We start from the raw sequence: 23,985 nt of genomic DNA on the forward strand, positions 1-23,985 counted from the left end.
CAATGGCCAAAGCAAAGCAAAGCATGACCATAGCTTGAAGGCTAGGTCCCAGAGCAGACAGGAAGGAGACACCAACGACTCTCCTGAGTGGTGGTAGCCGAGAAGGCAGTTCTAGGGCCAACGACGAGGTTACAGGGCAACCGGCCAGCTGTCTCATCGACACCGGAAGCAAGGGGCCGTCGAGCACACATTGCCACCACCAAACCTATGCGAGAAATGATACAGCTATTAATGGAACAAGAATAGTAGATCAACTCAACATACATTGTTCGAATGCATAACATTAGTAGATCAAGGAAATTCAGCGGTACACGTGGCACAAGCATCAACTAAGCACGACGCAAACTATTCTAGAACATGCCCGGCCTTACAATTACTGGCAAGTGAATTTTCTTAATTCTAAGCAAGTCCACAAGAAACTCTGTAACATCGCCTTAAATAAAACCATTGTGGTATAGGGTTGTGATTTACATGCCAAATAGCAATTCAAAGAATGAGGTTGTTTTTAGCATCCTATGCAGCTGGTTATTATAACATGCTTCAGACCGCATCCAGATAGTAGAAGATATGTGTATGCATACAAACCATGGGCCATCAAAGCATAGCAGATTCCAAGCGCACTGAGTGATTTATTAACCGAAATAGAGATGTACTGATTTCTCAGATAAAAAAAAGAAGACATGCAAGAAAGGATTTAGCAGCAGCATTAGCACATGCAGTGCAAGTAAATGTACGCCACATGAACCACAATCATCGTGTACAACAGGAACCCTAGCATTTCATCGACAAGCAAACCAAGAAAAAACAAAGACCGCAACATAGGCCAGACCACCAACAAAGACAACATGCACTAGATCCGGTTCAAATGGCCAGATCAGAGCACAGCATGGCCATAGGTCAAAGACTAGGTCCCAGAGCGGATAGAGGAAGGAGACACAAATGACTCACCTGAGTGGTGGTTCCCTAGAAGGCAGTCCTGGGGGGCAACGCCGAGGTTACAGGGCAACCACCCCACTGTCTCATCGTCACTGCAAGCAAGGCGGTGCACCAGCTTCGCCGGAGATCACGACAACACACCAGATCATGCCGAAGAGAGCTGCTCCCTCGACAGAGAGAAAGAACAAGATAAATTAATGGCCAAGTAATAAGAGTATCACAAAGATGCAACTCATAAAGGATAGTATATCGTACTAAACCAATGTTGATTCTACACAGATTGTAACTATGCACACACACGCGCACACACACACACACACACATGTTTCAACCCATTCCTCGGTCCTTAAAATTATATACAGGAGAAAGACCTGCACAAGAACATGAATACGATACTAACTCGGTAAATGTGGAGGAACCCAGAGACAAGTAGGCATCATGAAAGTGACAGAAGACCACCAAAAAATATAGAGGTAAGTAATATGAACAGGGAAACATGCTGATGGACATGCCAAGCGTGTAAGACACCAGGCTATAATATGATTTGTATCGAATTAATTATGACCACTTACAGGAAAAGCAACTAAGACTAGAGTTATCAGCACGATTTTCACCACACATGTACGTACATATCTACATACCTCATTATCCAGGTAATTGACTAACAGAAGATCTCACAACACGTGATCCACGCCACCAATAGAAAAAGAAACAACCATCAAGTGTTTTACAAGGCAGTGTATTGTGGTTTGTTTCACAATTAATACACAAACAAGCCATCTTTGGCCAACCAAGTTTAGAGCAGATAGAGCAAACCAACAATGTTACAGTTAAATAAACTACAGGAACTACAAGAAAGTGTTGTCATGAACAAGTTTAAATAACCATAATTGCACAATGCAACATTTTTGGATTAACACGATCCAATGGCTACAATTGTTTTTTTATTGATAACCATAGCACAAGGTCCCCGTCAATCAGCTGCTTGATCTAATTAACACGACTTCTCAACGGCCGGGAAACATACGTCCCCGTCAATCAGCTGCTTGATCTAGCTACCATTACTACAAAATACTCAGCTCCGGTCCAGCTTACACATGACTGGTTCATGCATATGTACATCAGCCGATAAAGTCAACCGGCCGCATGACCGGTTAGTGAGCCCATTTTCTAAAAAAATCAGGGTCAGTGAACTACTGTTTGTTACTCCTTATTTGTGTATCATCGTGTCATCACCGACGCCCTGTGAGATTGTTTTTCGGTGCCACTGGGTTGTCAGGAGCTGAGTGAGCCAATTGAACGACGAACGGGGCAACTACCGGCCGGTGTAGTAACCTTCCAACGAAGCAAAAAGATCCAACAAAAAATCATTGCCAATAAGGGCTAGCTAGGAATGCTCGCCTATATAAGTGGCTTCCTGCTGGAACTACAGCAGCAGGCATTCTCCGCGCACTGATCACTCACCTCCCTCCTCTCTCTCTTTTATATTAGTCACGACTCAAGAACTCGAGCTAGCTAGCTAGCTACCTTGAAACAATGGCGGCTGCTGGTGATGAGAAGCTGTACCTTCTGGTGGCGTGTTCTTTGCTGCTGCTCGCCGTGGGGTGCCAGGCTAGCCCTCTGCAGATTGGGTTCTACCACGACAGGTGCCCCCAGGCGGAGGCCATCGTCAAGGGCGTCATGATGGATGCCATCTCCCAGAACCCCGGCAATGGCGCTGCCATGATCCGCATGCTCTTCCACGACTGCTTCGTCGAGGTACACACTAGCCACTCACCGGAAGAAATAAATTGCATTGCAAACATGTATGTTTACTTTTATAATTGATTAATTTTGTTGTCTCGTCGGTGACCACCTTAGGGCTGTGACGCTTCGGTCCTCCTGGACCCGACCCCGTTCAGCCCAACGCCTGAGAAGCTCAGCGCGCCCAACAATCCCTCCCTGCGCGGCTTCGAGCTGATCGACGCCATCAAGGACGCCCTCGAGGCGGCCTGCCCGGGCGTCGTCTCCTGCGCCGACATCATCGCTTTCTCGGCCCGCGACGCGTCCTGCATCCTCAGCGCCGGCAAGGTGGACTTCGAGGTGCCGTCCGGCCGCCGCGACGGCACCTTCTCCAACGCCTCCGAGCCGGTCAAGTTCCTCGTCCCACCCACGTCCAACCTCAGCGACCTCGTGGACAGCTTCGTCGTCAAGGGCCTCGACGCGGAGGACCTGGTCATCCTCTCCGGTGCACACACCATCGGGCGCTCCCACTGCTCCGCCTTCGTCCCTGACCGCCTCAACGTCTCCTCCGACATCGACGGCGGCCTCGCCGCATTCCTGCGTGGCCAGTGCCCCGCCGACGCCACCCCGGGCGGCAACGACCCCACGGTGATGCAGGACGTAGTGACCCCAAACGATCTGGACAGGCAGTACTACAAGAACGTGTTGTCCCACACGGTGCTCTTCACCTCCGACGCAGCGCTCCTGACATCGGAGGAGACGGCGAAGATGGTGGTGGACAACGCCAACATCCCCGGATGGTGGGAGGACAGGTTTGAGAAAGCCATGGTGAAGATGGCCGGCATCGAGGTCAAGACCGGCGACGAGGGACAGATCAGGAAGAATTGCCGGGCCATCAACTACTACTAAGTGCACGAATGTTCGTCTACGTGCATGCATGGCGATTCTTTCACTGCGCGTTATGCAAACACTGTTGTCTTTTCTTTTGTTATTCCTTTGTTCGATTCTCGCCAACATCATGTAAGTGCGCTGTCAGCCAATGTTCTTTGTATTTGGGATAATAAAGTGATGCATGCAACATGCATGTTTTGAACAGAGACCTTGGATGCTTTGAACATGAAATGATTGACATGTGAACCCCTGCCACGATTTCATGAATCAACTAGACAAATCCCCGCGCTTTGCTGCCGAAATTTAAGTATGAAATATAAACAAAATAATAAATTTTTTTATTAATAATCATGAATAGTTCCCCATTAAATAATATTTAAGAGTATGCACAAACAAAGAGCACAGAGATATAATTTCATAGTTTATAGCATGTCCTATTATGAGCACATAAGCTTTATATACTCATATAAGCTTTATATAATTTCATATAGTTTCTTCATGTAGGCATGAGTTAGTGCCTTCTAGTATGCAACGTCAAATTGAGTATTAACATTTAAAATAACCATAAAATAGCATACCATCAAATTTAACAAATGGGAAAGAATACTCCAGAAAGCATAACTTTAAATTGCTTTGGGTTGGATTTTTCTATAATAGAGGATACATAAACCTTGGGAAAATGTGACCGAGTCTTACAACCAAAATAGTGCAAATGACTTGGTTTTCTATCTTATAATCTACAAAAACTGATTTGGACCAAAAAAAAGTAATCTAATCGCACAAATTGATTTTTTTGTAGTCAACAACATACAAAGATGAATGACGCGGGATAAATCATAGTACACACTATTGTCTTATTGCATGTCTGTATGTTGTGGACCAGATGAAGAAAGGTGAGGCTGGTCGCCGACCGGCCGTTCCCTCTGGCGGCTGTCGAGGGCCATGAGCAATAGGACTTGGGCACAGTGAGTGAGCAACACACGGAAGTGCCAAAAGGAGCCAACCACATACCATAGTGAAATCTATAGTTAATGGATGGTAGCATGGCATAAACAACAGAAACGGAGAAGTGAGGAATTATCTGGCTTTGTGTGGGGGGGGGGGGGGGGGGGGGGGGGGGCAAAAGAGACATGACAGGAAGCGCATGACAATGAGAAAAGACAGCCATTCGGGTTTCGGAATCAGACGATCGAAAGTGTAACCAAATGGTTGAACGGCACAGGCATATACGTATAAATGAACCCTAGGATACGTGGCTGCCTGAGGGCGACCAACCCTAAGCCGCGTGTGTATTCTCCCAGATCCAAGACGAAGCACGGCTCTGGGCTGATGTTGGTGCCAAAGGAATATATAAATTACTACTATATCTATTCTCCCCTACTATCTATGTTGGGCTGAACAACCTATTTCTTTCGAGCGATGCTAGACGCACGGACGTTTATAGCGGGATCACGGAGTGGTTAAACATTGATTGGTTGGGATTTGGTTAAGTGAGGCCGACCCACCACTTAAAATCGGGAGGGGGGGGGGCAACTAAAGTAGTGCATGCAGTCCAGTCCGTAAAAGCCCGTTGATTTCGTCCATGCGTGTAGTATTATTGATTTCTTTCTACCTACTAATGAATGATAGACACCCCGCGTGTTTGCGAAAAACATCAGCGATGTGTCAGTTAGATGCCACACAAGCTCTAGTGACAGCACCAACAGCATGGCACATAGACCACGCGGCACTACTTACATATACCTTGTCAGGACACCTAGTCCCACACACTTGTGACGTGTGAAAATACAGACACGTCACCAATAACGTATTCATGGTGGCGTAAATTACTGGTGGTGTGGATTAAAAATGACGCGCCACTAATTAAGATTGAGTGCAATCATTTGTTCGTTAGTGTGTATTTATTCGTCTCTAAGTACAAGCTTGGATGAGTTGGGACAGAATGACGTTGACGTATAATGGGCTGCCTAGTCTCTTCTATGAGATCGGTCTTTTGGTTGCATTGGCTAGAGCATGCACTTCTACATGGTATCGGAGTCAAGAGGCCTTGAGTTCAAGACCCGACTGGCATAATTAAATTGCAGTCCACTTTCGGTCCACGTTTAGGTCTGAGGGAGCCACACATGAGAGGCAGTGTTGATGTATAATGTGCTGCCTAGTCTCTTTCATGAGATCGGTTTTTTGGTTGCATTGGCTAGAGCATGCACTTCTACAAATGAGACTTCCTAAATCCATGGGGGGTATGGGCTTTAGGGATATGAGAGCGTTCAACCAAGCGTTATTGGCCAAGCAAGCTTGGAGACTTCTTGATTCCCCTGACAGCCTATGTGCGAGACTGTTGAAGACAAAGTATTACCCTCATGGTCAGTTGTTAGACACAGTGTTTCAAACACTGGTTCTGCGGTGTGGAAAGGTATATTGCATGGGTTGGAGTTGTTGAAAAGAGGAGTTATATGGCGGGTGGGGGACGGGGAGCACATCCGGACGTGGCGAGACCCCTGGATCCCACGGCCATCCTCCTTCCGTCTGATCACCCCGAAGGGAACCTGCCGTCTAAATCATGTTTTAGATTCTCTGGACGCCAATGGGGCATGGAGGGCTGATTGTCTTCGTGAATATTTTTGGGAGATGGATGTTCTACATATTCTCAAGATACACACCTCTCTAAGGCAGCGTTCCGACTTCCTGTCATGGTTTCCAGAGAAGAGTGGAGTATTTTCAGTTAAGAGTGCATACAAATTAGTCACATGCGATCATGATCCAGTTTTTTCTGAAGGGGCATCAAGTGCGGCGGCAAATGGTTCCCACTCTCTTTGAAATTGTGTGTGGCAATCTTTGGTTCCGCAGAAGATGAAGGTAACTACGTGGAAAGTTGTTTCTAGAGTACTACCGACCCGACATATATCCACAAGCTCAACTTGCCGACTATGTGGTCTGGAGGAGGAAGGCACATATCACGCCCTAATCGCATGCGACCATGCGAGAGAAATTTGGCTACATATGCGTGCAAGATGGCCCCTTCCACCTGATGATCTCCTAGTTGATAATGGAAGGGAATGGCTTATGCACCTTTTATACAGATGTTCCGATGATGTACGTGACATGATTATCATCTTAGTATGGCGCATTTGGCAGCTACGTAATGACCAAACTCATGGCAAGGAGGTACCGCCAGTTTCTTCTACGGTGGAATTCCTCGACAGTTATTATAAATCCATAAAGTTAGCTGGTCGGTTTTTGGTGGATGAAATTCTGAAAGGAAAAATGCCATCTTCGGCGACTCCAAGAATTCTTCCCAAGAAGGATGTTCCATCCTTGCCTTGGCCGGTGCCGAGTCCGGGTTATGTTGCACTGTCAGTTGATGGATCATTCCAGGCATCAGATAGCTCGGCGGCCGCAGGAATGGTGTTGCAAGATCATGAAGGATAGATTATTTTTGCAGCATACTGGGTCCTCTTCCACTGTAACGACGCCCTGGAGGCCGAAATACATGCGCTCATGCAAGGTATGGCCTTAGCTATCCAACACTCGGATCTTCCAGTCGTCGTCCAGTCGGATTCTTCTGAAGCCTTAGCGAGCCTTTAGAGCAATGTTTTAACTCGCTCGGCTTATGGTCACTTGGTCCTAGAGATTAAGGAGTTCATGAGTAATAGGAAGTTTGTACCTCAGAAAATCTATCGCACTCAGAATAGAGTTGCTGATCGGTTCGCCAATTATAGTCGTTCCGAGCGAGCTACAGCTGTGTGGTTGCATTCGGTTCCACCTTGTATTGAGGGTTTGTGGCCTCTCAACTGTAACACTATGACATTTTAATAAAACTCCCTTTACCCCGCAAAAACAAAGTACAAGCCCTAACAGATTTGAGACACGAAGCGGGCACACACGGACAAAGGTCAAAAGGAATAGTTCTTAGCCTTTTTTATTGACATGTAAACGTCCTTATAAGTTAAGTTAAGAAACGTTTTTAACTAACCTGACCTCTCAACAGCCAGGAAAACATGCGTCCCCATCTGCCACTGGTGACCACATCAATCAGCTGCTTGGTCTAGCTACTATATCAGTACAAAATAGCTAGGCCCAGTCCAGCTTATACATGGCCGATTCATACATCAGTCAAGTCAACCCCATGTAACCATCAGGGTTAGTGAGAGCTGTCATCTTCTAAAAACTCAAGGTTAGCTCGCTATTTGTGTATCATATCATTCATTACCGACGCCCTCTGATTAATTCCACTGCGAACTGAACGTCGACGATTGGTGGCAACTACCGGCCGGTGTACGTAGCTAGTAATGTTCCCATGAAGCACAAGGCTAGTCGACAACATATGCTTCGAATGCCCACCTATATAAGCAACATCATGCTCGAAGTATATACAACAGCTAGCAGGCATTCCCGACCCATCCATCGGTCACCTCCCACATCTCATCTTCCAATCTTAGTCAGGCACTCGAGCTAGCTTCAAACAATGGCGGCGGGTGCTCAGAAGCTGCAAGTGTTGGTGGCTTCTGCCCTGCTGCTGCTCCTTGCTGTGGGGTGCCAGGCCAGCCCTCTGCAGATCGGGTTCTACCACGACAGGTGCCCCGAGGCGGAGGCCATCGTCAAGGGCGTCATGATGGAGGCCATCTCCCAGAACCCCGGCAATGGCGCCGCCATGATCCGCATGCTCTTCCACGACTGCTTCGTCGAGGTACGTCCTACTCACGGCAAGAAATAAGTTGCCTTGTTCAAGAATTCGTTCGATTAATCAGTTAACTTCCCTATTCGTAGAGTTATCGAATAGCCGACAAACTAATAAATCAGTTGATTAGCTTATTAATCACCTATTCAACAACCACCCGAACAGCTACCAGTTAACGATTCCCTCAACAATAATAAATTGCAATGCAAACATGCATGTATACTTTTATAGTTGATTGATTTTGTCAAATCTTTGGTGGTCACCTAGGGTTGTGATGCTTCGGTCCTCCTGGACCCGACCCCGTTCAGCCCGACGCCAGAGAAGCTCAGCCCGCCCAACAACCCCTCCCTGCGCGGCTTCGAGCTGATCGACACCATCAAGGATGCCCTCGAGGCGGCCTGCCCAGACGTTGTCTCATGCGCCGACATCATCGCCTTTTCGGCCCGCGACGCGTCCTGCATCCTCAGCGCCGGCAAGGTGGACTTCGAGGTGCCATCCGGCCGCCGCGACGGCACCTTCTCCAACGCCTCCGAGCCGCTCAAGTTCCTCGCCCCGCCCGCATCCAACCTCAGCGACCTCGTGGACAGCTTTGTCGTCAAGGGCCTTGACGTGGAGGACCTGGTCATCCTCTCTGGAGCGCACACCATCGGGCGCTCCCACTGCTCCGCCTTCGTGCCCGACCGCCTCAACATCTCCTCCGACATCGACGGCGGCCTTGCCGCATTCCTGCGTGGCCAGTGCCCCGCAGACGCCGCCTCGGGCGGCAAGGACCCAACGGTGATGCAGGACGTGGTGACCCCAAATGACATGGACAAGCAGTACTACAACAACGTGTTGTCGCACACGGTGCTCTTCACCTCTGACGCGGCACTCCTGACGTCGGAGGAGACGGCCAGGATGGTGGTGGACAACGCCAACATCCCTGGGTGGTGGGAGGACAGGTTCGAGAAGGCCATGGTGAAGATGGCCGGCATTGAGGTCAAGACCGGCGACCAGGGACAGATCAGGAAGAACTGTCGCGCAATCAACTACTACTAAGTGCATGCATCATTGTTGCATCTCCATTGTTTGCTTCCATCCTGCAAGCGAGAGTTACCGCTGTAAAGTGTGGACTTTCTTTTAGCATCCATCATTGTTATCTTTTCTTTTGTTATTTCTTAGTTCAATTCTCGCCAACGGAATTGCTCGACTACATGTGTAACTGTGCTGCAAGCCAATGTTCTTTTATTTTGAAAAATAAAGTTACACTTCTGCTGTAACGTGTTTTGAACAAAGATTTTGCAACTTCGAACATGACATCTCAACCCCCGCTACTGGAAAGTTGGTCGTTGCCGAGAGTCAAATCACGTAAGCTCGACAAAAAACACGTAAGCGAGTACGTTTCTCGGCGACGTGCCCGATTCGGCAGATGCATGCCGTTGTTGAGAGCAAGATAAAATGAACTCGGCAAACAAAATAAACTCGGCTCGTACGGACTGCGCCGAGCTTCTCGCATTGGCAGACCGTACTCAGCAAAGTTTACGCCACGTGGCAACAAGGGTAGTTTGTGTACTCTGTTATGGCAGACTGAGTTTGCGGAGCTCCCGCACTACGAAACTTGGCATAATTTTCGTCATACATTTATCCTTTTTCTTTCCACAATGTAGACGGTTTTGCCGAGTTCCCGGCCCAAGGCACCCGTGAAAGAGTTCCTTATATACAGGTACAAACCGCGGCTTATCTAATTTCAAATGTTTCTTATACATACTGATCTGCCACCGACTCCTCCTCCCCATCGCTGCCGTGCCACCCACACCTTCTCGCACACCCGTCGCTTCTCCTCCGGCCGTCTCCCCTGCTGCTCCTCTCCGTCGGTGCTAGCTCCTCCCCTTCCGGCGGCGCACTCTGGCTGAAACCGCGTGCACATTCTAGACGACTTTCCTCCATATAAGACTCTTCCTATTTGAAAATTTAAAACGTCTTATAGCTCAAACCGTTGGTCTGATTTAAAATTTGTTTTCACCATTAGGTCCGTTGCGACGAGACTTTCAAAACTTCCATTTTTGGTATGTTTCGGAAACTTTTTTCAGGTCCAAAATTATCACGTACGAGTTGTGTAAGTTATATAATGGTTGTGGTGCGTAAGTTACCATGCTACTTACACTGAAATTATTGACTTGAAAAGTCCCAAACTCTTCGACAATTTTTCTGTACGGATATGCTAATGAAAATGTTAAAAAGGTCTTTTTCCATACATTCCGTGGCAACTTTTGACCGACTTGGCTCGTTAATGGGCTAAGTATGATCAGCCCTGGTGTTGGCAATGCGGATTGATTCATTTGTAACACACTTACTTTTTTCGTTCTATTTACTCACCTCGCCCCCTTAAAAAAAATTACTCACCAAATTTACTCACCTCAACGGCATCTTTACAGTAGAAAATTTATCTAACCTATAACTAATCACAACTCAGGCCTCACCCAGATGGTTATTGGGGAGAGGAAAAGCGTAGGTGCCAGAACCTGTAGGTACGTTCGACTCCCCCTGTCGCTAATACGGATATAAAATCAAGCCACCGTGTTTGTCCACATCATCTGAATTATTTGGCCAGTTAGGATTATAATTATCGGCTTGGATTAAGTTGTGTTAGTATGTCATTTACATAGAAACATGTATATGGACACTAGCCATGGTTTTTGTTCCTCAGCGTGTACACATATTTTTTAAAGAAAGATTTATGGCCCAATACGGCTAGTCGGGAGGGCTCCTGTTCAACGCTCGCATCTCCTGGCGCATTGCTCGCTCGTATGCATCTCGTTTGTTGACCGGTTGACCGGTAGACCAGTTGTCCATTGGCTTTTTATAAAGTTGATAAAATATGAAAAACATAAATCCAAAAAGAGTTGACTAATTTTTTAAACAACTGCGAATTTGAGAAACGTTCACGAAAAAAGTTGAAAAAAATTGAAAAATCTCATAGAGCTTAAAAAATGTTCACCAATTTGAAAATGGTTTGCGAAATTAGAAAAAAAATGTTCCTTAAATTTTTAAAAATAAAAAATATCGAAAACTGTTCACAAGCATTTAAATTTCTGAAATTTAACAAATTCGGAAAGAGAAAGAGTTCATGAAATGAAAATTAAGAAAAGGAAAATAAAAAGGAAAAACAAAACCAAACAAAACCCAGCCAAAAAATACACAGAAACGAACACACACAAAACCGGTTCGCCAAAAAAAAACGCCAGAATAAAACACACTACAGGTAGTCCTAATGGGGCCGGCCCGCTCAGTTGGAGGGTTGTGCGCCGGTTAGTGAGTTACACTGGAACTGACGCTCGGAATAGGAAATACGGGCCGGAGAGCTCCTGTTCAGCGATCTTAGCGCAGCTTAGCCGTGCTGGCGCTTGAATGCGAGGGGTAGTGGGCGGCCCAGAAAACAAGAGGCTGCGTTCACTCGCATCTCCTGGCGCATCCTCGCTCGCATGCATCTCATTGGTTGACCGGTTGACGCGTTGACCAGTTGTCCATTAACTCAATAAAAAGTTCATAAAATATGAAAAAATATAAATCAAAAGTTTGCACAATTAGTAAAACAGAGTAGTGAACTTTGAAAAAAAAATCATGAATTTTAAAAAATTTCATGAGCTAAACTTTCATGCATTTGAAAAAGTTGAAGAATTTTAGAAAAGTTCAGGAATTTGAAAAAGGTTCATGAAAATTAAAATTTAAAAAGGAAATGAAAAAGAAAAGACAAAACCAAACAAACGCCAGCCCAAAAAAGGAACAAAAAACACACACACAAAACACGCAAAAAAGACACCAGAAGAAAACAGAGTACAACCACGGTCCTAAATGGGCAGCCCGCTCAGCCCGCTCAGTCGGAGGGTTGTGCGCCGGTTGTACACTGTAACCGGCGCTTAAGGTGCAGAATAGGAAATGGGCAGCCCGCTCAGTCGGCCTACATCGGTTTCAGCGTTCACAATTTTTATTTCTATGGTGAATAATGCACTGGTTGACCTAGATCGGTTCCAAGGTGAACAATGCACGTGCCCGGGCATACAACCCTAGGACAATCAAACTCTCGGCCACACGGCCACAATGGACGTGTGTGGGTCCTCAGGGACCCGTTTAGTCAGAAACAAACTTATCACATCCTGGAAGATATATTGGGTAATACAGACATGTCAAGAAATTTCGCTCCCTATAAAAATTATCCACGTGCCATTTTAAATATGGTGAAAAAAAGATTCTGTATTTTAAACGGATTTGAATATTTTTTATGAGTTGTTGACACATGTCTCGAGTTGATTAGGGGGTCATGAGTATTGTTAATTTAATTCTTGTACCCATATAATCCGTGTAAATGTTGATGGTTAAGATGGGATGCCCATATACAAACCCACTTGCAGATACAATTTGTATGGGTCAGTGTCCGATTCATGAGAATGGAATAATGGCAAGGTGCTATTTTACTCCAAATTTTAACGTAGTTATAAAACACCTCATAAAGAGTAATGCTAGATACACGAGGGGTTTACAGGGGATTTACGGGTGGTTAGGATTTGATTGACTGAAATTTAATTAAGTGAAGCGGGCTCACCAATGAAATTCATGGAGGTGCAATTAGAAGATGGCACACAATGTTCTCCAAGAAAGTCTGTAGTTCATGCGTGTGCGTGTGTCTAGTACTATCGCTTCATAAAAATACATTGATAAAAGGGACATACCCAAAGCTATAAGTTTTCACACCATGTGTATACCCATTCGTCTTTTGCAGTGATTCCACCTGAGATTAGGGTTTTTTGACCTCCCGCCGGTGCCGCTGCCGGTCCGCCTAGTGGTCGGTGGCCTTAGGGCCATGGAGGCGCGGTGGACTACGACCCTTGCCGGTGGGAGGGTTGTTGTTTCGTCTTTAGGCATTTCTTTGAGATCGACTAGGGTTTGTGTCCTAGTCCGGAAGGTGTGGCGACGGTGGTTCCCTGAAGATGGAGCAATCTACTCTCCATCTAGGCCCTGTCTCGGTGATGCATCTAGAGTCATCGGAGGGCGTGTGGAGTTGTATCTTCGACGGATCTTGTGGGATTCGGTCGTTATTACTCTTCGATGGGTATTCATGGACCCAGTTTCCGTTTGTGTTTGTTTCTACGTGTTGGATCCTTTTGATCTACACTTCTCTTTATCGATGACGATTGCTGTTCTGGTGCACTGGTCCCGCTGGGCCTTAGCACAACAACTTTTCGACTCTCCAGTGCTACCTTCATTCCGAAATATAAGATGTTTCAGCAGTTTAATTCAAACTGCCCAAACATTCTGCCCGGCTATGGTGAAGGAAGGGCGATGATGACGATGCACATTCGGCTCGCTACAGTGCTTGTAGTCGTCATTAGGTGGTCTACTGACCTGAATATTTTTTTATTATTATTTCCTGTGCCTTTGCCTTTATTCCGTGCTGCAATAGAGTTAGGTCTTCCTTAAGCCTGAATTTCCAACAGCTAACACTTGGCACTTCTTGTATAAAGATTTTTTCCATTTCTTCGAGTCCAAATTCTACGCTGAAGTGCGGCGACGATCAAGGAAAATTCCAAGCCCGGCCGTTGTCGAGCCGGGTGGATGAACTGTACCCACGCCCTCCTAAATGACTTGTTGCTTGCCAACCATGAACCATCGGTGTCAACCAGGACAAATCTGGAGTAATCATCCGTCCTAAAATTCCATTATCCTGCACATGATATACAGTCGTTGGATTAATTAGAAGACCGCTACTACTAGCTCACCGCGTCTTGCAGTTAAATGCCCAACACCCAACTGCCCCCCTTATTGTCAATCAGGAGAGGAGACAGAAGCCGGCATTGAATGCCATCAACAGACAGACGTGATGCCATTGCATTGCCTTGCCCGATCGATGGCGCGAACAGGACGAGCGTGTCGCCACCCTATTGCAGTGGCAGTACGTGGTTCGGTCGCCCATCATGATGCCATCCATTATGGCAGCTGCAAGCAACCACGCTCACGCCAACTACCCGTGTCTGTGATGTTCTTCCATCTCGCCCAATGATATATAATGCCGGTGGGTCATTGAGGATCATGTTTCAGAGCACTGCAGTGTCAGTGTGGTTGTGGGCAGCTCTGAAGCAAAATGAGTTACCAGCTGAAGAAGACGACCAGGAGCGAAGAAGCCGCGCAGCAGAGAGCGTCGTCTTCGGAAGAACAGCAGCAGGAAAAGGTAATTGACAAGTCTTCTCTCTGTCTGAATTCCTTCCTGCTGGCCATGGCCATGGCTGCGTGTTGTGTTTCCGTTGTATGTTTTCGATCCAATCTGTAAGTCGCAGCTTTTGTGGGTGGAACTGCAGTACAATTCTCATATATATGTACTCTGTTTGTGGAACATATAATGGACACTGCAAATCCATGCATGTGGATCTGATCTTCAAGTGAGCTCGAATTCGTTACCAGAACATGTTCAATCACTTCTGAATAAAACATGGATGCAGATGCACCCATTGATTTTTGAAAGTAATTAACTATAGTAACTTTTCACGGGAAGAGATTAACTACTACTACTAGTAACTTTATATCTTGATTTGCACGAACGTCCATGCAGATAAATGAGGTGCGGGGTCTCCTGGGCAATCTGACGGAGGAGATGGCGAGTTTTCTGTCGGACGCCACCATCCGCCGTTTCCTCCGGGCGAGGAACTGGAGCGCAGAGCAAGCCACCAAGGGTCTCAAGGAGACTGTCAAGTGGAGGCGTGAGTACAGGCCGAATGCAATTTCCTGGGTCAGTCAAATTTCTCATAGTATATAAGCCCCTCTTATAAATTCTACTCCCTCCGTTCCTAAATACTTGTCTTTCTAGAAATTTCAAAAGTGACTACATACGGTGCAAAATGAGTGAATCTACACTTTAAAATATGTCTACATACATCCGTATATTGAGTCCATTTGAAATGCCTAGAAAGATAAGTATTTGGAAACGGAGGGAGTACCTCCAAGTATCTGCTCATATATAGCTGCGTGATTGTGTTGTGTAAGCGACTCTTCTCTGTTTCGTAAAAATGGCAGGACGACATTCCAGAAGTGGAGAACGAGGCCCGGAGGACACATGTGGCCGACTACCTTGACAAGAATGGAAGAAGTGTCCTCGTATCAAACGTACCAATGAAGGTAATTAATTTTGCATGCGTGCATGGTCTATTACAATGATCAATCCATTAGCAGACATTGGTCATTACAGCCTTACAGGAACACCAACACTAACTTGTACAACAAAAACAGTCTAAAGTTTCAGCCAAGGAGCAAATAAAGCACCTGGTGTATCTCCTGGAGCATTTCGCCACCAACTCGGCGGATGAACAAGACGACTTCGTCGTTTGGCTGACCGACTTCCGAGGCTGGTCGATATCGAGCTCGCCGCTGTCGATAACCCGCGAATCCATACACATAATCCAAAACTATTATCCGGGGGTGATAGGCGTGGCGATCCCTTTCGACCCTCCAAGGATTTTTGAGTCTTTCTGGAAGGTATGCAAAGATTCTAATCCAAACTGTAGTGTTTCATCCAATGTTTGCCGTCTTGTGAGAGTGTGCTTCCTGTTTTATCAGTGAAAATCTCAACCCTGATTTTATCTACTCTGCCCTTTGTTTGATTTGCAGATAGCCAAGAACTTCGTGCAGCCAGACATGAAAGAGAAAGTGAAGTTTGTGTATGCAAACAAGCCGGAGAGCATCAAGATAATGGCTGACATCTTTGACTTGGATACGCTGGAATCTTCATTTGGAGGAAGAAGCACCGGTACGGCCTTCGACATCAACAAGTATGCCGAGAGAATGAGAAGAGCCGACAAGATGAGAGGAGCATCAAAAGATTCAAATGGTCACAACCACTGATAGAAGATAGGCTAGGGGTTGCAATGCATCACACATTCGTTCATCCACAGTGGGGTAATATATAATAGAGTACATGAGAGAGAGGGAGAGAGATACACACGCACGTAAACAGACTAACCATCGATCCTAGATGGATGGAAAGATAAGTGCGGCTAACAGCCTTGCATGCGCCATGCAAGGGCGGTGGATGCATGGAGTGTGCGACTAGCTCGGACTAGTAACACAAGTCCAACAGTAGACCAAATCATAGTCTAACAGCCCCCCGCAGTGTCAACGTGGGCTTGCCGGACGTTGAGACTGGATCGAAATTCAGCAAAGAGCGTGGTTGGCAGCCCTTTGGTGAAAATGTCAGCATACTGTGAAGAAGTGGGAACATGCAGAACCCGAACCTCGCCAAGCGAAACCTTGTCACGCACAAAGTGAATGTCAATCTCGATATGCTTCGTACGACGGTGCTGCACAGGGTTAGCAGACATGTAGACAGCAGACACGTTGTCACAGTAGACAACAGTGGATCTGGACACTGGCTGGTGAAGCTCCTGCAGAAGTTGCCGCAGCCATGTAGTTTCGGCAACAGCATGAGCGACGGCGCGATACTCAGCCTCCGCACTGGACCTGGAAACAGTTAGTTGTCGCTTGGATGACCACGAAACCAAATTATCCTCAAAATAAACGCAGTAACCAGACGTGGAACGACGAGTGTCGGGACAGCCAGCCCAGTCGGCATCGGAGTACGCAACAAGAGAGGTGGAGGTAGAAGGTGTAATGTGCATACCGAAATCTAAAGTGCCCTTAACGTACCGAACTATGCATTTGACAAGGCTAAGGTGGGAGGTGCGAGGCGCATGCATGAACAAACACGCCTGCTGAACGGAGTAAGATAGATCGGGGCGAGTGATAGTGAGATACTGCAAAGCACCGGTGAGACTGCGGTAGGTGGTAGCGTCAGCAACGTCAAGAAGGTCACCGGTGTTAACGAAAAGCTTTGCGCCGGAATCGATGGGGGTACGAATAATATGACACTCGGACATGCCGGCACGCTGGATAATGTCGAGCGCGTATTGCCGTTGCGAGAGAAAAAGGGAGGAGGAAGAGCGGGTAACAAAGACTCCGAGAAAGTGCGAGAGAGATCCCAGATCAGTCATGGCAAACTCCTGTCGAAGACGAGAAATGACATACTGAAGGAAACTGAAGGATGACGCAGTTAGTATGATATCATCGACATATAAGAGGAGATAGGCAGTGTGACTCGAGGAACGGTAGATAAACAAGGAGGTGTCGCATCTGGAGGCGGTGAATCCTATAGTCACTAGGAAGGCGGCGAAGCGAGTGAACCAGGCGCGCGGGGCCTGCTTAAGACCGTAGAGAGACTTACGAAGGAGACACACGTGCGAAGGCACAGTAGGATCCTCGAACCCGAGAGGCTGCTGACAGTAGACAGTCTCGGCTAAGTGACCGTGGAGGAAGGCGTTCTTGACATCGAGTTGGTGAACGGGCCAAGAGGCTGAGATGGCGAGAGTGAGAACGACACGGATGGTGCTAGGCTTAACGACTGGTGAGAAGGTCTCATCGTAGTCGATCCCCTCGGTCTGAGAGAAACCACGGACAACCCAACGTGCTTTGTAGCGCGCAAGGGTTCCATCGGAATGATACTTGACACGAAAAACCCACTTCCCGCTGACGACGTGAGAGCCAGCAGGACGGGGAACAAGTGTCCAAGTGTCATTCTGAAGGAGTGCCTGGTACTCATCAGTCATGGCAGCAGCCCAGTTAGGGTCGGCAAGGGCAGCACGATAAGTGCGAGGTAGGGGCGAAATGTTAGGAGCGTCGACAAGAAAGTTAAGTTTGCGAGAGGGGAGGGTAAACCCGGATTTAGCACGCGTACGCATGGGATGTGGGTTAGCGGGGGGTTGAACAGCGACTGCATGGGGCGGCAGTGGTCGTGGAGGCGTGCTAGGTTGGGAAGGATTAGCGCTAGCTGGCGCGGGAGTTGACGAGGCGGCCGGTCCTACAGAACTCGCCGAGGCAGGGCTGGGTGCAGTAGACATTGGGTTGGGTTCGCTAGATGAACTAGGCTGGGAGCAAGGGCTGGGCGTAGTGGCTGGTGTGGCAACGTCCGTAGAGGAGACGGGAGAGGACGGGATGGCCGCTCGCGTGGACGAAGCGGGACTGACTGGTTTTGCTACCGGGCTAGGAAGAAATGGTGGGAGGGGACTAGCTGGGAAACTAGGGCCGGTTGGTAGATCGGGAAAAAGATCAGCAATAGAGGGTTTCGCAGGAGGGCGACTAGCGAACGGGAAAACGGTCTCGTCGAAAACAACGTGCCTAGAGATATGAACCCGGTGTGTAGAGAGATCAAGGCAGCGGTAGCCTTTGTGATCCGTAGGATATCCAAGAAAGAGACACGCCGTCGACCGCGGTGCCAACTTGTGGGCAGCAGTGGCGGACATGTTGGGAAAACAAAGACATCCGAAAACCCTAAGGTGATCATACGTAGGAGGTTGAGAGAAAAGAGCCTCGTGAGGAGTAGATCGGAGTAGGGTTTTGGTTGGCCGAAGATTGAGAAGATGGGTGGCAGTAGAGAGGGCGTCAGCCCAGTACTTAGGCGGCATGTTGGCTTGAATTAGAAGGGTCCGTACAACGTCGTTAGTGGAGCGAATAGCGCGCTCAGCAGTGCCGTTTTGTGAAGACGTGTAAGGACATGAGAAACGCATGGTCGTACCAAAAGGAAGGAAGAAGTCGCGATTACTAGCGTTGTCAAACTCTCGGCCATTGTCGCATTGGAATGTGGCGATAGTGCGATGAAAATGGGTGCGAACAAGAGCATGGAACGAACGAAAAATAGCATGCACGTCGGACTTAAGGACAAGAGGAAACGTCCACCGGTATTTAGTGTAATCGCCAATGATGATAAGGTAGTATTTGTTGCCAGAAACACTGGAGATTGGAGCTGTCCAGAGATCACAATGCATTATTTCGAAAGCAGCACTAGTAGAGCTACGTGATGGATAAAAAGGCAAACGAACGTGCTTGCCCAACTGGCAGGCATGACAAAGTGGTACACAAGCAGAGTTTTTATTACATGAAGGAAACCCTTTATTGGAAAAAGTATGGGCGCCGGGGTGGCCGAGCCGGCGATGCCACAGATCCATGAGCCGGGAGACGGTGGCGCTGAAGGCAACTGCGGCGTCACTCGAAGCGTTGTTGGCGAAGATTGGGTAGAGCTCGCTGCTATTGTTGCATCGGTGCAGCGCCGCCTTGGTGATGTAATCCTTCACAGTCAGACCAAAAGGATCAAACTCTACGGCAAGATTATTGTCAGTAGTAAGGCGACGAATGGAAAGAAGGTTTTTGACGATATTAGGAGTGACCAAAACGTTCTGAAGATAGAGAGGACGGGAGGGATTAGCAAGTGCGGCTGATCCTATGTGTGTGACGTGCATGGGTTGTCCATTTCCAACGTATACAGGGGGATAATTGGTGATCGGGGTAACCGGCGAGAGCATACCTGGGTCCGAGGTAATGTGAGAAGAAGCGCCTGAGTCCGCGATCCACCCGTTGGTGGAGTTCTGCAGCGTCAGGTTGTGGAGAGCCCCCATCAGCGCCGCCTGATCCACTCCATCCGAAGCCTGCGTGGTGTGGTGCTGCTGCGGCTGCGGAGGTGCAGCCAGAAGGGGCGGCGACTGCTGCATCAGAGGGGCGGCCGGGTACGGTACCGAACCATACGACGCCCCCCCATAGCCCGCCGGTCCGTACGGCACACCGCCGTACTGGAGCGGCGCGTAGGCCGTGTAGGCCTGAGCTGGGCGCGGCCCGAGGATCCCCTGCGGACGAGGCGGAGGCGGTAGCGAGACGGGGTATGCGTACACGTGCCCAGTCCAGGGCGGCGGCGAGTTGGCGGCGCCTTGATAGCCGCCGTTGTTGGTGTAGCGGCGCCGCTTGTTGTTCCCCTGGTTTGGCGAAGGAGTACCAGGCTTGGGGCCGCCCTGCCCGGGCACAGGAGGCCTGGCGTGCCCGCCAGAGGAGGAGGCAGGGGTAGGTGGACGCTGCTGGACGGCGAGGGCGGTGTGGGAGACGCCCGAGGGGGAGAAGTCAGCGCCGATCTCGTCCTGGAGGAGCATACCAACTGCAACATCAAAGGGAACGGGAGTTTGAGATTTCTCGATGATTTTTGCAGTCATCTCATGACGGTCCTTGTTGACGCCACGGAGGAGCTGAACAACGAGTTCATCGTCGTCCAGCACCTTGCCGGCGTTCCGCAGCCCGTCCGCGACGGCCTTAAGGCGTGCGCAGAAGGAGGAGACCGGGGCGTCTCCTTGCTTGACGGCGAAGAGCTCCGCCGTGAGCTGGAAGCGCCGAGAGCGCCTGTTGTTGACGAACAAGGACTCGATGGAGAACCACAGCTCGGCCGCCGTGGCTTCTCTGTTGAGGACGAAGCCGGCGAGCTCCGTGACCATGGAGCCGTAGAACCAGCGCTTGACGGCTTTGTTGACGATGTTCCACGCCACGTCGCTGGCACAGTTGGTGAAGTCCGGCGCGATCCAAGCCGCCACATCATACTGGTCGATGACCTCAAGTATGAGGCCACGCCAAGTCGAGTAGTTGGCCCCTTTCATATCGAGGCGGACGCCGAGGTTGATGTGGGCACTCTCGACGCGCATCGCGTGGATATAGGCCGCAGAAGGGAAGCTGGCGACCGGCGGCGCAGTCTGGAGAGGGAGAGGCGTGTGTACTACGGAGGAGGGGGGAGGGGGTGGAGGAGGGGGCTGCGGGATGGAGCCCAGAGGTTGGGAGGAGGGCGCCGGAGGCGTAGCCGTGGCGGCGGCGGCGGCGGCGGCGGCCTCGGCGTCCATGGCGGAAGCAGTGGAAAGATCTAAGCTGATACCATGATAGAAGATAGGCTAGGGGTTACAATGCATCACACATTCATATTCATTCATAATGGGGTAATATATAATAGAGTACATGAGAGAGAGGGAAAGAGATACACACGCACGTAAACAGACTAACCATCGATCCTAGATGGATGGAAAGATAAGTGCGGCTAACAGCCTTGCATGCGCCATGCAAGGGCGGTGGATGCATGGAGCGTGCGACTAGCTCGGACTAGTAACACAAGTCCAACAGTAGACCAAATCATAGTCTAACAACCACAACTGATCTCCCTGACCAATAGTTTAGAAAAATATCTCCCTGGCCAATGGCTCTGACTAAATACAAGTTGCTTGTGAGTCGTACATGAGCTTGGCTAAAGCACACGAACAGGGTAAAGATCTACTTATATATACACTAAATTAAAACGTGAAGGCGCACGTTGTCGCGTTGCGTCCATCCATCTTAATGAAAGAATGATAGAAATATTTGCAAAAGTCTAGAATGTAAAAACACCCGAGAGTTTTAAAATGGATGAAGCTAAAAGGCCTTGATATATGTGCATGTAATTTCCTTTTTAGTTTAAAATTATTGGCTCATCCAACATTTATGTCAGAGTAATGGGCCACGGGTAGCCTCACCCGAGTCCCTGAAGATATCAAAACTTCGGGCCAGCTTCGGCCCACAGTGCCCCATGCTAAAAACTCCGCCCTCCGGGTGCTGGCTAGCCCAACGGCCGGCCCCCAGAGGACGGCCAACCACCCACAGACGGCACCACGAGCAGCCGGCTCCAGTCAGCCAGCCTCTGGAGAGGACGGCGTCGGGAAGGCGGCCACCTGGCAGCCTCAGAGTCCGCGCCCCCGTTAAGAGGATGAGATGGGGCATGGCTACAGTGAAGCCCTTCACCTCCAAATCTTGGGCATGGCGTGGCCACAGTGCCCTGTACAGGCGGGGATCCCCGCACGACGCGGCACTGTTGCCACTTTCCCCTGACGTCATCCCGGACAGAGGAATAATAATTATTTTCTTTGTCTTGCAGTGTTTGGAAACAGTTCACCGCAGTACCTCCGGGACTGCCGAAGGAGCTGCGATATACATACCCGAAAGTAAGTACTACTGGCTAGCTAGTTGCGCGCATCTCCCGTTGATTCTATAGCTATACTTTCATCAATGCCATTTATAATGCTTCATTATCAGTTTGACTGACCTCTATTTCTCCTAAAGTGCTTGTGGCAGGAACAAGGGAATAATTACTGTGGATACTACGTGTGCGAGTTCATCTACAACGCGACTTTGAAAAATAAGCGGGGCTACTCTAAAAGACAATATGAAGTGCGTAAGCAATAATATTCACAATTTCATTTTATTACACCATCATTGCTGTTGAGTTTCATTCATATATATGTATTAATCCCCTTCTTCAAATTAGACGTGGCGGATATGGAATGAACTCCTACCACAAGATCGCATGAAAGCAATTCAAGAGGAATTGGCGGAATTCTTTCTTGACCACGTCATCAATAAAGCCGGAGAATACCATGTGGAAGTTGATTTCAATTGCTAGGGGATTGTAAGAGATCTTACATATTGTATATGTATGTAGCCAGTAGCGTCGGATAGATAATACAAAAACTTGTTGTTCGACCAATCTCTCGGAAAAGGAGAGGTCGATCGATCACTTCTCTCGGTATGCATGACGAACTTCTGTACTTAATGGTTTCCTTCATTTTCTTACTAGCTAGCGTGTCGAGGGCCTCTCTATGTATAATACGTAGCGTCGACCAAGCACGAACATAAGAGAGGACACTTCTCTCTATTAATTAGCTAGCTAACACAATATATGAAACACCTAAATTAACCCCCCAAAACCCCCAACCCCCCCTCCCCTTTCAAAAAAACAAAAACCACAGCCTATTGGTCCCGGTTGGTGCCACCAACCGGGACCAAAGGCCCTCCTGCATGGGCTCAGCGCACCGGCCACGTGGAGGCCCATCTGTCCCGGTTCTGGACTGAACCGGGACTAAAGGGCCAGGGCATTAGTAACGACCCTTTAGTCCCGGTTCAGGAACCGGGACAAAAGGCCCTTACCAACCGGGACTAATGGTGGTTTATCTACTAGTGGTAGTAGCACTTCTTTCGTCTGGCGCGCTACTGCTATAGTCTTAGCTGCAGCGCGTTTATTTTTCGGACGCTAGTGGTAAGTAATAGTAGCGATTCTTTTTGACACGCGCTACTAGTACGTTATTGTGTATAAGGTTTTCCCTAGTAGTGTAGGTTTCTCTATCACAACCGAACAAGCAAGATAGATCAGGCACATTTTGCCTTTTAACCAGATTATCACTAGTAGAAAAAAATTTGTTGGCCAATAACCACAAAAAATGTGAATTTTGGGTGGCACAACCAATTTCTAGATGCAACTCATATGAACTAGGACAATCCCTCTAAAATAACCAAACTATACAAAGAACTGCTAGCATAAACCTCGTTGGACTCACTTTGCTAAACAAGCACACCTTCATTATCAGAGAAACAAGACTTGGCAATGCTAAGTCAAGCCCTTTATCCATGAGCTATTGGTCAAAGCACCTCCTAAAGGTGATTTTAAGGATAGATCCATTCCATACATCAACAATAGTAAGGTTATGCTCATTACAAATGATGTACAAGTGCCAAAATTGGTAGCTAGACTAGCATAACCAAACCAAAGATCATCCAAAAATTTAATCTTCTTAACATCGCCTACGTTCTAGTGATACCCAATTTTTTCAGCTTTAGTATCCCACAAAACCCATTTTCAGAAGGAGAGATCAATGTTATTAGGGTAAACACAGATATTAAGAGATTTAGTCTTATACTCCAAATTAGTAATTTGTTTCGAAAGCTTATTATCTTTCCGTTGATGCTTTTTAATCCAAGAGCCTAAAAGGTAGAGATTAACTTCAGAAAGATTAGGTAAGCCTAAACCCCTAATTCTTTTACAATGCAAACGAGATCACAATGGGAAAGGAGATATTTGTGAT

At 48.0% G+C, this 23,985-nt stretch overlaps 3 protein-coding genes across 3 annotated transcripts; all 3 read left to right on the forward strand.

The window, feature by feature from the left end:
• Window positions 1-2,379: 2,379 nt before the first annotated feature.
• Window positions 2,380-3,755, forward strand: LOC123083020 (peroxidase 2-like). The gene is made up of 2 exons (XM_044505181.1): window positions 2,380-2,694; window positions 2,797-3,755. The coding sequence occupies exons 1-2, from the start codon at window positions 2,473-2,475 to the stop codon at window positions 3,565-3,567; spliced, it is 993 nt and encodes a 330-aa protein (XP_044361116.1). The 5' UTR covers window positions 2,380-2,472; the 3' UTR covers window positions 3,568-3,755.
• Window positions 3,756-7,940: 4,185 nt separating this feature from the next.
• Window positions 7,941-9,427, forward strand: LOC123083021 (peroxidase 2). The gene is made up of 2 exons (XM_044505182.1): window positions 7,941-8,236; window positions 8,495-9,427. Exons 1-2 carry the CDS (start codon window positions 8,015-8,017, stop codon window positions 9,263-9,265), a joined length of 993 nt encoding a protein of 330 aa, XP_044361117.1. The 5' UTR covers window positions 7,941-8,014; the 3' UTR covers window positions 9,266-9,427.
• Window positions 9,428-14,124: 4,697 nt separating this feature from the next.
• On the forward strand, window positions 14,125-16,490 carry LOC123088028 (phosphatidylinositol transfer protein 3). The gene is made up of 5 exons (XM_044510174.1): window positions 14,125-14,429; window positions 14,808-14,984; window positions 15,269-15,370; window positions 15,482-15,727; window positions 15,860-16,490. Exons 1-5 carry the CDS (start codon window positions 14,343-14,345, stop codon window positions 16,091-16,093), a joined length of 846 nt encoding a protein of 281 aa, XP_044366109.1. The 5' UTR covers window positions 14,125-14,342; the 3' UTR covers window positions 16,094-16,490.
• Window positions 16,491-23,985: the final 7,495 nt, after the last annotated feature.

Source organism: Triticum aestivum, chromosome 4A, assembly GCF_018294505.1.
Source record: "Triticum aestivum cultivar Chinese Spring chromosome 4A, IWGSC CS RefSeq v2.1, whole genome shotgun sequence".
NCBI lineage: Eukaryota > Viridiplantae > Streptophyta > Magnoliopsida > Poales > Poaceae > Triticum > Triticum aestivum.

Bases quoted from the DNA above. Each gene is read 5' to 3' on its own strand.
- LOC123083020 (XM_044505181.1), top strand. From the start codon at position 2,473: ATGGCGGCTGCTGGTGATGAGAAGCTGTACCTTCTGGTGGCGTGTTCT. The intron at 2,695-2,796 runs GTACACACTAGC...TGACCACCTTAG, and splicing joins TCCACGACTGCTTCGTCGAG to GGCTGTGACGCTTCGGTCCT.
- LOC123083021 (XM_044505182.1), top strand. From the start codon at position 8,015: ATGGCGGCGGGTGCTCAGAAGCTGCAAGTGTTGGTGGCTTCTGCCCTG. The intron at 8,237-8,494 runs GTACGTCCTACT...GTGGTCACCTAG, and splicing joins TCCACGACTGCTTCGTCGAG to GGTTGTGATGCTTCGGTCCT.
- LOC123088028 (XM_044510174.1), top strand. From the start codon at position 14,343: ATGAGTTACCAGCTGAAGAAGACGACCAGGAGCGAAGAAGCCGCGCAG. The intron at 14,430-14,807 runs GTAATTGACAAG...ACGTCCATGCAG, and splicing joins AAGAACAGCAGCAGGAAAAG to ATAAATGAGGTGCGGGGTCT. The intron at 15,728-15,859 runs GTATGCAAAGAT...TTTGATTTGCAG, and splicing joins TTTTTGAGTCTTTCTGGAAG to ATAGCCAAGAACTTCGTGCA.